Raw genomic sequence first — 13973 nt, 5'->3', positions numbered from 1 at the left:
CACTGAGCAAGGCCAGGGATCGAACCGGCAACCTCATGGTTCCTAGTGGGATTCGTTTCCGCTGCGCCACGACGGGAACTCCTAACATCTCTTTTAGACCCCTTGCCCACATGATCTGCTCATTCACTCACTCTGAAAACAAAACACGAGCCCCGCTGCTGTATGCCAGGCCCTGTATTGGTCTCTGCATATTTGAATACATGAAGATTCAGTCCCTGACCTCTAGGAAGCAGAAGAGACAGACCTGTGAAGAGTTACAAAGCAGTGAGGGGATGCCCTGGGGAGAGGGTGGGGAGATGAAAAAAAGTTTGTAAGAAGAGCCTTGGCACAATGAGGCCAAACACACTGAAACATCAGAGTTTGGGGCAGAGAAATGTTTATCGCAAGGCCGGGCAATGAGGCAGATAGTCCGTGCCCCCCACCTCCAAAAGCCCAAACTGCTGAACCAAAATTGTAAAGCATTTTTAAAACCCAGGTTGTGGTGGGGGTGTCATAGGGTAAACGATCAGCTTAATTCTCTGATTGGCTGATGGTGAGGTCACAGGGAGGGGTCAGAGGTCACATTACCCATCCTCAGGCTCCAAGAGGCCTGAGGCCTGTGTGCTCATGGTCATTAAAAGTTAATATCTTCTGGAGTTCCTGCTGTGGCACAAAGGGATTGGTGGCGTCTTGGGAGCACTGGGATACAGGTTTGATCCCCGGCCCAGCACAGTAGGTTAAGGAGCCAACATTGCCTGGCCAAGGTATTCCATAGGCCATGGGGCAGCCAAAAAGAAAGAAAAAGAAATCTTCCATTTGGTGGGGGAGGGGCGTGGATTTTCACATTTGTAAAGCAACTCAGGAAATGCACATCAGATACTGTTATCTAGGTATTTCAGAGAGGGGCTAAAGCAGAGGATGTGGGCAAGGGCCTGGCTCCTTGAAGGAAGGAGCTGATCAGGTAGGCAAATAAGAAGAGTGAGAGCACTTTCAAACAAGGGAACAGTGTGGAGACCCCACGAGCCTGGCCTGATTCAGAACGACTGGAGCACAGGGCCCAGCCGTGGCAAGTGGAAGGTAAGGAGGTGACCCCAGAACCAAAGAAAGACCGGGGCTGGGCTCTGAGGACTAAAACGCTGCCACATCATCAGTAAAGAAAGGATGTCACAGCCTCAGCGATGCCAGCCCCTCCAAGGCCGAGGAAGGAAGGAAAGCAGGCATAGCTGCCACCAGCAGCCTGCCGTCTGCGCCACTCCCGACACGGGTGAGGCTTCCGGATGCAGAAACACAGGAGAATGCCAGGGTCCCTGTGAGAATGGCAGGCGTTTCTCGTTGCCAACCCGTCTTCCCAAATCAGAAAAGAAACCCATGTGGGTGCCTTCATTAGCCTAGAGGGTTCAGCAGGTGACTTTGCTGGTGGGGCACCTGTGGGGATGTGCCATTCCTGAGGTTTTCTGGAAACAACCCCACTCTCCAGACTTGCTCACATGATCACTGACGTGCTGTGACTTTCTGAAAACAAAACATCAGGAGTTAGCAGTGGAAAAGCTGGGAGCTGGGACCTCTAGCCTCCCAGCCACCTACACAGAATCCATCCTGTCCCTACAACATCCTCACCCCCAAGGCCATCGCTTCTGCCCCTTTGAGTAAGGCAGGCAGCCCAGAACAAAAAGGACCCAATCTTGGGAGTTCCCGTTGCGGCTCAGAAGGTTAAGAACCCAACGTTGTCTCCGTGAGGATAAAGGTTCGATCCCTGACATTGCTCAGTAGGTTAAGGATCCAGATCTGGCGTGGCTGTGGCTCTGGCATAGGCTGGCAGCTGCAGCTCTGATTCAACTCCCAACCTGGGAACTTCCATATGCCACACCTGCATCATAAAAAGAAAAAAAAAAAAAGACTCAATCTTTGCCCAAGTGTTATCCGTAATTGTCACCAATCATTAACCCCAAGAGGGGAGGAGCCAAATCTCAGAAATCAAGGTCACAAACAGGGCGGACCAGCAGCCACCCAGAGACTGCCATGATCTAAAAAGAGCAGGAAGTAAGGCCGCAGAGCCTGAATTCCAGAATTCCACACCTCCTGTCCCTTGACCCCTGTCAATCCTGGCTTCATAAAACCTTTGTGCCTGAGGAGCCATAGGTCTTCCCTTTTTTTTTTTTTTTTTTTTTTCTTTTGCTTTATAGGGCTTCACCCGAGGCATATGGAAGTTCCCAGACTAGGGATCGAATCGGAGCTCTAACTGCCGGCCTATACCACAGCCACAGCAATGCAGGATCCGAGCCAGGTCTGTGACCTACACCACAGCTCACGGCAACTCGGGATCAGGAGCTCTACAATTCACCCAGAGAGTAAAATAAATGGATTGTAGTATATTTGCAGGTAAGTGCAACCTTCACCACTGTCAATTTTAGAACCTTGTTATTACTTCAAAAAAAAACCCCACATCCATTAGCTATCACTGCCTACCCAACCTCCCTTCTCCAGCCCAAAACAACCACTAATCTACTTTTTGTCTCTATAGATTTGCCTATTCTGGACCCCAATTTAAATGGAATCGTATAATATGTGGTCTTTTTGTGTGTGTGTCTTTTTAGGGCTGCACCTTCAGCATTTGGAGGTTCCCAGGCTAGGGGTTCAACTGGAGCTATAGCTGTTGGCCTTTGCCACAGCCACAGAAATGCGGGATCCAAGGCACATCTGCGACCTACACCACAGTTCATGGCAATGCCAGATCCTCAACCCACTGAGCGAGGCCAGGGATTGAACCTGAGTCCTCATGGATGCTAGTCAGATTCATTTCCACTGAGACACGATGGGAACTCTGATACGTGGTCTTTTTTAACTGACTTCTTTCATTTCACATGTTTTTGAAGTTCATTCTTATGGGGGCAGGTTCCAAGGCTTCATTCTTTTTTAATGCCAAATAGCATTCCGTTGTGTTTTGTTTATCCATTCATCAATTGGTGAGCATTTGTGCTACTTCCACCTTGTGGTTATTACAAACAGCGCTTCTACGAACATTCATGTACAAGTTGCTGCGTGGACAGGTTTTCATTTCTCGTAAGTATTTGCCTAGAAGAGGAATCGCTGGTTATATGGCAACTGCCTGGCTGTTTTCCAAAGTGGCTGCGCGATTTCATTCCCATCAGCTACGTAGAGGGTTCTTTTTTTTTTTTTTTTTTTTTTTTTTGTTGTTTTGTTGTTGTTGCTATTTCTTGGGCCGCTCCCGCGGCATATGGAGGTTCCCAGGCTAGGGGTTGAATCGGAGCTGTAGCCACCAGCCTACGCCAGAGCCACAGCAACGCAGGATCCGGGCCGAGTCTGCAACCTACACCACAGCTCACAGCAACGCCGGATCGTTAACCCAATGAGCAAGGGCAGGGACTGAACCCGCAACCTCATGGTTCCTAGTCGGATTCGTTAACCACTGCGCCACGACGGGAACTCCCTTATCTGACTTTTTGATTTCTGAAATTGCAAACAAGTATCCGATTGACGAATTGTTTTCTTCTCCCTCCATCTAGCTGCCAATAAACACTGAAGTGACTTCCAATGCAACTAGCAGGAAGGTAATAAGTCCTATAATAACAAAAGAATAAGCAATCGGCCCTTGGTGATGGCAGTTCCTGTCGTGGCTCAGTGGTTTAAGAACCCAACTAGTATCCATGAGGATGTGGATTTGATCCATGGCCTCACTCAGTGGGTTAAGGATCTGGCGTTGCCGTGAGCTTTGGTGTAGGTCATTGATGCGGCTCAGATGTGGGGTTGCTGGGGCTGTGGCGTAGGCCGGCAGATGTGGCTCTGATTCGACCCTTGGCTTTCCATATGCAGCGGTGTGCGGCCCTAAAATAAAAAAGGAGAAAAAAAGGTCATTGCAGCCTTGATTAGCTAAAAATGAAATCATACTGGAGGAGGTTGCACCCTTGATCCAATGGCTAACAGAGACACCGACAACAGGGGAGGAGGCCACGTGACCACAGGAGCACGGACTGGAGTCCATCCCTAGCCTGGGCACTTCCATATGCCACGGGTACAGCACTAAAAAAAAAAAAAAAAAAGCCTTGGTGATGAAGGAGTTCCCACCATGGTATAGTGGGTTAAGAATCTGACTGCAGGAGTTCCCGTCGTGGTGCAGTGGTTAACGAATCCAACTAGGAACCATGAGGTTGCGGGTTCGGTCCCTGTCCTTGCTCAGTGGGTTAACGATCCGGCGTTGCCATGAGCTGTGGTGTAGGTTGCAGATGCAGCTCGGATCCCGCGTTGCTGTGGCTCTGGCATAGGCCGGTGGCTACAGCTCAGATTCAACCCCTAGCCTGGGAACCTCCATATGCCGCAGGAGCAGCCCAAGAAATAGCAACAACAACAACAACAAAAGACAAAAAGACAAAAGACAAAAAAAAAAAAAAAAAGAATCTGACTGCAGCATCTTGGGTCACTGCAGAGGTGTGGGTTCGATTTCCAGCCCAGCACCGTGGGTGAAAGGAACCAGCATCTCGGGTCAGAGCTGTGGCTTAGGTTCAGTCCCTGGCCTAGGAACTTCTATGTGCCATGGGTGCAGCCATAAAAAGGAAAAAAAAAAAAAGACTTGGCGATCAAGAGAAAATTACCTCTTGGTTCTTCCGAGCCCCACACTCCTCCTGATTTTCTTGCCCTCTGACCGGGACCCCCCCACCCCCGCCTGCCTTTGCCATCTAAGCCACTTTTGTACCTTTTCCCCTCCTGGCACAGGGACCTGCCCCACCCACCCCACCCCCATGTCCCTCTCCCTTCTGCCTTCTCTGGGCCATGGCCTCAGCCATCCGCATAGACTTTCTCCCCGGCCAGCTGCTCCCTCCTTCCTGAACCCTGCCAGGGCATCAAGACGGCCAGTAAGACTTCTTCCTGAGTCTCAACGCAGTGGCTTCTCTCTCCCAAACTATTCTGTCACTGGTTCTCCGTGGGTCGAATTCTGATCTCGACGTGGGTGTCAGTCTCTACCAGCCTCTGCCTTTGTCCATATATCTGCTTTGGGTGTGACCACTCGCTAGCAAATGTCCCCCAGTCCTTATCTCTGGCCTCTGAAACTCAGCACCTACTTAAACAGACCATGGCCTAGCACAGCTTGTAACAGAGCGTCCACAGACGGCTCCTGTGGGAGGTCCCGCCGCAGCAGGAGGAACTACAGATCTAGACATGTGTGCTGTTGGGAGAACCTGACATGACCCCTGACCCTGACTGCAGAAGTGGCGATGGATTGGGGAGTTTCTAAATGTGGGTGCTTGGGGTAACAGGAACCCTCCAGCTGCAATAGGCAGGGCTCTCTGCATGTCCTTGTGCCCCTGCCCCTGCCCCTGCCCACTGCAGGTCACTGCCTTGGTCAGCACATACCTTACCCTGTTCCTCCCTCCAGGGCGGAGTCCAACAGAGCCATAAAGCTCAAGAAGGAGTCCGAGGCAAAGGCTGGCAGCAGAAGTGAGCCCAGAGCAGAGCACACAGGTATGTTCTGATGGGATATTTGGGGAAAGCCAAGCAGGGGCTGCCTGGGAAGTGGGGGGAAGCCAGGCAAATGCACATGGGGTGAGGGATCAGGAGACACAAAGCCACAGAGGGAGGAGGCTAGAAAGTGAGGGGCGAGAGCCCAGAAGGCGTCACGCCAGGGCACAGACTGCCCAGGGGCAAGGTGGGGAAGGGGCAGCGAGGCGGTGGCTGCTGTTTTCTGGGTGCCGGAGATGAGCAGGGGGAGGAGAATGTGGGTTTCACATTCCCCAGCATGGAGGCCTCGCTGGCTGCCCAGTTCCCCCTCTCCCTTGGCTTCACTGCCATTGTTCATCTCACTCACGGCTCTCTGAGACCCTGAGGATTGTACTGGGAAAGGTAAAGATTAAAGGAAGACCCAGGTTCAAGTTAAAGGACTGCAAGGCTCTTTCACATGTCCCTTCTTGGCCGAGCAGAAAGCAATTTGGGGACAAGTGGTGTCAATGAAATTTCAATTAACTATCAGCTTAACAAGAAAAAAAGGCAATTTTTTTTTTTTTTTTTGGCCACATCTGCATGGGCATGCAGAGGGTCCCAGGCCAGGGATGGAACCCACACCACAGCAGTGACAATGATGATTCTTATCTGCTAGGTCACCAGGGAACTCCAAAAAAGCGAACTTTATTCAAGGCAAACTGAGGATTATAAGCCAGGAAGCAGATTTTCAGAAAGCTCCTAGAACTGTTCAGCTAGTTAGATGTCAAAGGAAGCCGTATACATTTTTTTTTTATGGCCGCACCTACGGTATATGGAAGTTCCTGGGCCAGGGATTGAATCCAAGCCAAAGTTTCAACCCAAACTGCAGCTGTGGCAACTCCGGACACTAACCCACTGCCCTGGGCTAGAGATCAAACCTGAGCCTCTGCAGCGACCCAAGCCACTGAATCAGATTCTTAGTCCATTGTGCCACAGCAGCAACTCCAGCAATGCAACTTTTTAAAAGAAAAGTGTTCTTGGAGTTCCCATTATGGCACAGCAGACGCAAATCCAACTAGGAATCATGAGCTGGCGAGTTCGATCCCTGGCCTCGCTCAGTGGGTTAAGGATCCGGCATTGCCATGAGCCGTGGGGTAGGTCTCAGACGTGGCTTGGGTCTGGCGTTGCTGTGGCTGTGGCGTAGGCCGGCGGCTACAGCTCTTATTCGACCCCCAGCCTTGGAACCTCCATATGCCACAGGTGCAGCCCTAAAAAGCAAAAAAAAAAGAAGAAGAAGAATAGTGTTCTTTCCCAGTTCTGTAGGTGGTCATGATGACTTGTTTCTCACTTTGTACCTGCTTACCTGGACTATGTGTCCTTGGCAAACTTTACATAAAATATCAATATATCATTTTGATGTACGATCTTCTTGTCTCAAAAATGTATACGGCCACAGTTCCCACTGCCATGGGCACAGAGGGTTAAGAACCCAGTTGCAGTGGCTCAAGTCTCCGCAGGGGTGCGGGTTCAATCCCTGGCCTGGCACGGTGATCTGGTGTTGGTGCAGTTGTGGCATAGGTCGAAGCTGCAGCTCAGATTCAATCCCTGGCCTGGGAACGTCCATATACTGCAGGTGTGGTCATAAAAAGAAAAAGTTACATTGCTAGCATCAGAAGAAAGAAAAAAAATTGATCCTTACAGCCCAGCAGGCACTCCCATCCATCTGGTTAACGTGTAAAACAGATTCACACTGCACAGTGGGGAAGGGGGGTGGAAGAGGCCCAAAGAAACACACAGAGAGAATTTTATGTCTAATTTTTTCTTATCCTGCCTTAAAATATAAATTTCATTTCATCATTTTCCCTCCTGTGATCATTAATCTTTTGCTAGAAAGCATTAGGTGATCCAATATTGGTGGCATCGTGACACCAGAGTGGTTGCTTATCTGCCCTGGATCCATCATGCCCCTCAATGCTGAGTCGTAACTGCCCAATTCTTTCTTGCCTTCTAAGGGGTTAGTTAGTAGAATGCTCGGCAAGGAGCGATAGTCAATTCCAGGCTGTCCAATAGAACCTGTGCCAATTTGACTCTGAATGTACATTGTATATGCCCACTGTCTTATCTAGAACTATAATGGGAGCATAAAAGCCAGTCACCTACAAGCGTCTTCATAAAAGCATCAGAGTGAGACAATGACGGTCTCTAAAGGACAGACTTAAGCATGGTTCAAGGCCAGATCACAGCAAAATTGTCAAGGAAATGTGGCTATTTCTGTGCCATACAACATTTTAAGATACTACCTAGAAGGATGGCTGACACACCAGGACATCTGAAATTTTAGGAACTTCACGTAATTTCTAGACCTGTTATACTAATATCATTTACCGATACAACATAGCCTAAGAAGACTTATTATTACTCACCTGACCGTGCTTCCCATGTAATTCCATATCCCACACCCACCTCCTCCCTTTCATCTTTCTGTGAGATGATCAGGGGTCCGCCGAAGCATTCCGAAGTTAACCAGAGGTCCAAAGAACTTCATTTAGAATTTTATTTAGGAAAGTTTGTCCAAAGGCTCATACATCAAAAGGACATACAGATATGTTACATAAAATTCACCAAGGATACACAGTGAGTGTGGGTTCAATCGTATAAAGAGGAGCCAGGCACCATGACCCCCTACAGAGCTGGGAAAGAACACTATTCTTTTTGGAGGTTATGCTAGGGTCAGAAGAAAGAAAAACATTTGACCTTTATGGTCCAGTAGGCACCCCCGTCTCTAGGAGCCCTGGTCAATGTGCAAGACAGATGCCCATGGCACACCGTGGCCGTGGTGGTGGTGGGGGGGGTTGGCCCAAATAAACAGAGTTAGGGTTAGGGTTAGAACTCTATATCCTGAGGGGCAGCCAAAAAAAAAAAAAAGAAGAAGAAGAAGAAGAAAAAAAATTTCGTTTTCCTTCTGTCTTTTTAGGGCGTGCCCAAGGCATATGGAAGTCCACAGGCTGCGGGTCAAATTGGAGCTGTAGCTGCCAGCCTACAGCACAGCTCATGGCAGTACCTGATTTTTAAGCCACTGAGTAAGGCCAGGGATCAAACCCGTGTCCTCATGGATAACAGTTGGATTCGTTGCCACTGGGTCGTAACAGGAACTCTGGAAAAAAAAAAAAATCTTAATAAAAATAAATTTAAAAAGAGGTTTACAGACCAGGGAGGAGAGAGCAGAATTAAAATCGATGCAGAGTTCCCGTTATGACTCAGTAGTAATGAACCCTACTAGTATCCATGAGGACCAGGGTTCAATCCCTGGCCTTGCTCAGTGGGTTAAGGATCCGGCGTTGATGTGCGCTGTGGTGTAGGTCACAGATGAGGTTCAGCTTCTGCAACGGCCAGCAGCTGTAGCTCTGATGTGACCTTTATCCTGGGAACCTCCGTGTGCCACAGGTACGGGCCTAAAAAGCAAAAAAAAAAAAAAAAAATATTGATGGAAAGCTTGCCCAAAGCGGCATTGGGACCTGCGTGGGCTCCCCACTGTCCCCGAGGGCTGCCTCGGGCTAAGTGGGGCAAGCCAGGGAGTGAGTCTGCAAGACACCACAAGCCTGGGGATGTCTCGTCCCAGACTCGACCTGGTGGAAACCCATTTCCTCCCACAAAACTATTAAGTGCCTCTCCTCTGCTGCGTTCCAGAGCCATGGGGCGGGGGACCCTGGCCCTCGGCTGGGCCGGCGCTGCTCTCCTGCTGCTGCAGATGTTGGCCGCAGCGGAGCGCTCCCCACGGACCCCAGGCGGCAAGGCCGGGGTGTTTGCGGACCTGAGCGCTCAAGAGCTGAAGGCCGTGCACAGCTTCCTCTGGTCCCAGAAGGAGCTGAAGCTGGAGCCGTCGGGAACACTGACCATGGCCAAGAACTCCGTATTCCTCATTGAGATGCTGCTCCCCAAGAAGCAGCACGTGCTGAAATTTCTGGATAAAGGCCACAGGCGTCCCGTGCGGGAAGCTCGGGCCGTCATCTTCTTCGGAGCCCAGGAGCAGCCCAACGTCACCGAGTTTGCGGTGGGGCCGCTGCCAACGCCCCGTTACATGCGAGACCTGCCCCCGAGGCCGGGGCACCAGGTCTCCTGGGCCTCCAGGCCCATCTCTAAGGCAGAGTATGCCCTCCTGAGCCACAAGCTGCAGGAGGCCACCCAACCCCTGCGCCAGTTTTTCCGTCGCACCACGGGCTCCTCCTTCGGAGACTGCCACGAGCAGTGCCTGACCTTCACCGACGTGGCGCCCCGCGGCTTGGCCTCTGGCCAGCGCCGCACCTGGTTCATCTTGCAGCGCCAAATGCCAGGCTACTTCTTGCACCCCACGGGGCTGGAACTCCTGGTGGATCATGGAAGCACGAACGCCCAAGACTGGACGGTGGAGCAGGTCTGGTACAACGGGAAATTCTACCGCAGCCCCGAAGAGCTGGCACAGAAGTATAACGATGGAGAGGTGGATGTGGTGATCCTGGAGGACCCCCTTGCCAAGGGCAAGGATGGAGAGAGCCTGCCAGAGCCAGCCCTCTTCTCTTTCTACCAGCCACGTGGGGACTTTGCCGTCACCATGCACGGCCCCCACGTGGTCCAGCCCCAGGGCCCCCGCTACAGCCTGGAGGGCAACAGGGTGATGTATGGGGGCTGGAGCTTCGCCTTTCGCCTGCGCTCCTCCTCCGGGCTGCAGATCCTGGACGTGCACTTCGGAGGTGAGCGCATAGCCTACGAGGTGAGCGTGCAGGAGGCCGTGGCGCTGTACGGAGGGCACACCCCTGCAGGCATGCAGACCAAGTACATAGACGTGGGCTGGGGCCTGGGCAGCGTCACGCATGAGCTGGCCCCTGACATCGACTGCCCAGAGACAGCCACCTTCCTAGACGCCCTCCATCACTACGACGCAGACGGCCCCGTCCTCTACCCCCGGGCCCTCTGTCTCTTCGAGATGCCCACGGGGGTGCCCCTCCGGCGGCACTTCAACTCCAATTTTAGCGGCGGCTTCAATTTCTACGCGGGGCTCAAGGGCCAGGTGTTGGTGCTGCGGACAACGTCGACGGTCTACAATTATGACTACATCTGGGACTTCATCTTCTACCCCAACGGGGTGATGGAGGCGAAGATGCACGCCACTGGCTACGTCCACGCCACCTTCTACACCCCTGAGGGCCTGCGCTATGGGACACGCCTGCACACACACTTGATCGGCAACATGCACACGCACCTGGTGAATTACCGCGTCGACCTGGACGTGGCAGGTAGGACTGGGGCTTGGAACCACCCTCCTGGCCAAACATCCGCCTCCCAGCGACAGCTCACGCTCCTGGGAGATGGTGCTAAAACGCCCCCGGAAGCACATGATCATGAGAGTTTGCCCAGCCTGCCTGCGTGAAACCTGCGGTGCCAGAAAAGTGTGCGCAGGCCAGGGGAGGGGGGACGCCTAGGATTGTAAGAAATGGTGCTGCCTAGCACTTCGAGGGGCTGCGGTGTCCTCAGGAGTACTCCTTGTGTCTCTTGAATTAGCGGTGTCACCTTAAAGGATGGCTAGGGTTTGGGAGTTCCCACTGTGGCTCAGCCATAACGAACCCAACTAGTATCCATGAGGAGGGGGGTTCAATCCCAGGCCTCGCTCAGTGGGTGAAGGATCCAGCATTGCTGTGGCTGTGGGGACGGCTGGTAGCTGCAGCTCCAGTTGGACCCCTAGCCTGGGAACTTCCATATGCTGCAGGGTTTTTTGGGTTTTTTTTTTTTTTTTTTTTTAAAGGCATGGGTTTGGCCTGACATCCAACCACGTGTAGAATAGGCTCCAGGACCAGAGGGGTGGCTTCTCCTCAGAGCCTGAGAGGCACGGTCGAATCACAGCTGTCTGAGCTGTCTTCCCCCCACACACACCCCCCGCTCTGGCTCAGCACGCATCCCCTGCATCCTCTTCACTCCCAGGGCTTGCTGTTGGATGTGGTCTGGGACGGAGGTCCCGGTGCGGAATGAGGAGGCTTCAGGTCAGGATGCTTGATTCTCTGTCTTCCCTGTGCACCTGCAGGCACCACAAATAGCTTCCAGACCCTGCAGATGGAGCTAGAAAACATCACCAACCCCTGGAGCCCGAGACACCGCCTGGTGCAGCCCACACTCAAGCAGACCAGGTACTCCCGCGAGCGCCAGGCGGCCTTCCGCTTCGGACAGCCTCTGCCCAAGTACCTGCTCATTACCAGCCCCAAGGAGAACCCGTGGGGCCACACGCGCAGCTACCGCCTGCAGCTCCACTCCATGGCCGACCAAGTGCTGCCCCCAGGCTGGCAGGAGGAGCGGGCTGTCACCTGGGCCAGGTAAGAGGCCCAAGAGGCCGAGAGGGCTCCTCTCCATGTCCCCGTGTTTCCCTGTGTCTGTGTGTGTCTGGGTTTCTGTCCATGACATTCTGAGTCTACGTGGTGGTGTATCTGGGCATGTGTGCACACGCGTGTTTCCTGGGCGTGTGGCTCTGTGTCTGGGGAGGGGGCGTGCAGAGCCCCTGCGGGGAGCCCTGGAGCCTCCACTGACAGTGAGTCTGGCTGACTCCCAGGGGCTAAACCCGCATTGGGGGAAGGCAGGAACTTTCCCCCACCCTTGACCCTGAAGATGCTCCCTGGGAGGGGCTGGGAGGCCCCCAGCACCCGGAGCTACCCAGCTTCTCCGCCCGGGCAGGTACCCCCTGGCCGTGACCAGATACCGGGAATCTGAGCTCTCCAGCAGCAGCATCTACAACCAGAACGACCCCTGGGACCCACCCGTGGTCTTTGAGGAGTTTCTTCGAAACAATGAAAACATTGAAGATGAGGTACCAGCCCCACCCCCTTCCAGACCCAGCCTGAGACCAGATCCCGGGGCCCGTCCCGGGGGCCCCGCCCAGTCCCTCCCTCCACACCCCACCCCAGAATCCGTGCCAGGTCCCACGATGGCGAAGGCCAGCCTGCTGTGTGGAGAGCGAGCTCGGTGGCCACCAGATTGGCCCGATCCTTAAACACAGGCTTGGGGGTTGCCCACCCCCTCCGCTCTGAGCCTCCCCAGCACAGCCCGCCCTCTCTCCCGCAGGACCTGGTGGCCTGGGTCACAGTGGGCTTCCTGCACATCCCCCACTCAGAAGACATCCCCAACACGGCCACACCCGGGAACTCTGTGGGCTTCCTGCTCCGGCCCTTCAACTTCTTTCCAGAGGACCCAGCCCTGGCGTCCAGAGACCTCGTGGTCGTGTGGCCTCTGGAAAATGGCTCCACCTACGCCCAGCGCTGGATCCCCGAGGAGGACCAGAGCTGCCTGAAGCCGCCCCCTTTTAGCTACAATGGATCCTACAGGCCTGTGTGAAGGCCTCCGGCCCCCCCGCCACTAACTCCTACCTGAAGCCCGAGGTTCCCCCACACACACCCAGGAACAGACAGGAAAGCCCTTAGGGCCCAGTCCTGTGCTGCCTCCGGGCAGGGAGGCACAGCGGGCGAGGCCACCCACCAGGCCAGGCGCGCAGGACACACACAGATGAGAAACACAGACCTCGCCCTGGCTTCCCCTCTCCTTGGACTGGCCCAGAAGACCTCCCTCCCTAAGGAAAAATGACACTCACGGACACTAGGGCGACCTGTCGCAGCGGCTTAAAGCATCAGAGATGGCAATTCCCTCTCGGGGGCCGGAGGGGTTCGGCTGGGTCGCTGAGAGGCAGGCAAAGCAGGGCAACCACAGGAAGACGCTAGGGAACAATCTAGAGAAATTGCCAACACCTGTACCCTTTGACACCCTGGTCCAGCTTCTAGGGGTTTCTCCTGGAGACCTCCCTCCAAACACAGGAAATGAATTCACAGAAAATCACTGCCGTGTGGTTTGTACGAGTAAAGTCTGGAAACCACCCAAATGTCCCGTCCACAGGAGAGACTGCAGAGGTCTGGACACACCAGGACGTGTCCACACAATGCAAATTCGAGGTGACTGCAAAAGAAAGGTTTGCACGGGGACCTTCTCTGTACAGATGGGGAGAGCGCCAGGATATACCAAGAAAATAGGTTTAGAACAATATATGCATATAGCGTGCGTATCTTTGTGTAAGAAAGCAGAGGAATGTATGTATTCATAACAACCCTGGAAAGATACACGAGACACTAATAAAAACAGTTAAACAGTTACCCGTTGTCTTCTCCTGTTCAAGGTGCTATAACAAAGCACCGTACATAGGCTGGGTGGCTTATAAACAGCAGCAGTTTATTGCTCACAGTTCGGGAGGCTGGACGTCTAAGATCGGGGTGCCAGCATGGTCAAGTGAAGGCCCTCCTCTGTTTGGGGGTTTCTGTTTGTTTGTTTGTTTGTTTGTTTGTTTTCATGGCCGAATCTGTCACTCACGGAAGTTCCCAGGCTAGGAGTCAAATCGGAGCGGCAGTTGCCGGCCTACGCCACAGTCCAGGCACATCTGCAACCCACACCACAGCTCATGACATGCAGCCTTAAAAAGCAATCCATCAGTCAATAAATTAATTTGACAAGGGATTAGTAATAGAATACAGAAGGAACACCAGCAAATCTGTAAGAACAAGCCA

At 53.1% G+C, this 13973-nt stretch overlaps 1 protein-coding gene across 5 annotated transcripts; it reads left to right on the top strand.

Moving 5' to 3' along the window:
* Positions 2132–13565, top strand: AOC1 (amine oxidase, copper containing 1). Of its 5 annotated transcripts, XM_021078685.1 has the most exons (7): positions 2179–2358; positions 3504–3548; positions 5369–5454; positions 9097–10679; positions 11462–11747; positions 12103–12235; positions 12490–13565. In XM_021078685.1, the coding sequence occupies exons 4-7, from the start codon at positions 9101–9103 to the stop codon at positions 12757–12759; spliced, it is 2268 nt and encodes a 755-aa protein (XP_020934344.1). In that variant the 5' UTR covers positions 2179–2358; positions 3504–3548; positions 5369–5454; positions 9097–9100; the 3' UTR covers positions 12760–13565. The 5 variants fall into 5 exon arrangements, with proteins under 5 accessions (XP_003134601.1, XP_020934344.1, XP_020934342.1 ...); XM_003134553.4 differs by lacking the exon at positions 3504–3548 and having other exon boundaries at positions 2132–2358; XM_021078683.1 differs by lacking the exons at positions 2179–2358; positions 3504–3548 and adding an exon at positions 5066–5229.

This window comes from Sus scrofa, chromosome 18, assembly GCF_000003025.6.
Source record: "Sus scrofa isolate TJ Tabasco breed Duroc chromosome 18, Sscrofa11.1, whole genome shotgun sequence".
NCBI classification, from domain to species: Eukaryota; Metazoa; Chordata; class Mammalia; order Artiodactyla; family Suidae; genus Sus; species Sus scrofa.
Note: the sequence above shows the minus strand (reverse complement) of the source record. Positions and strands in the feature narration are given on the sequence as shown.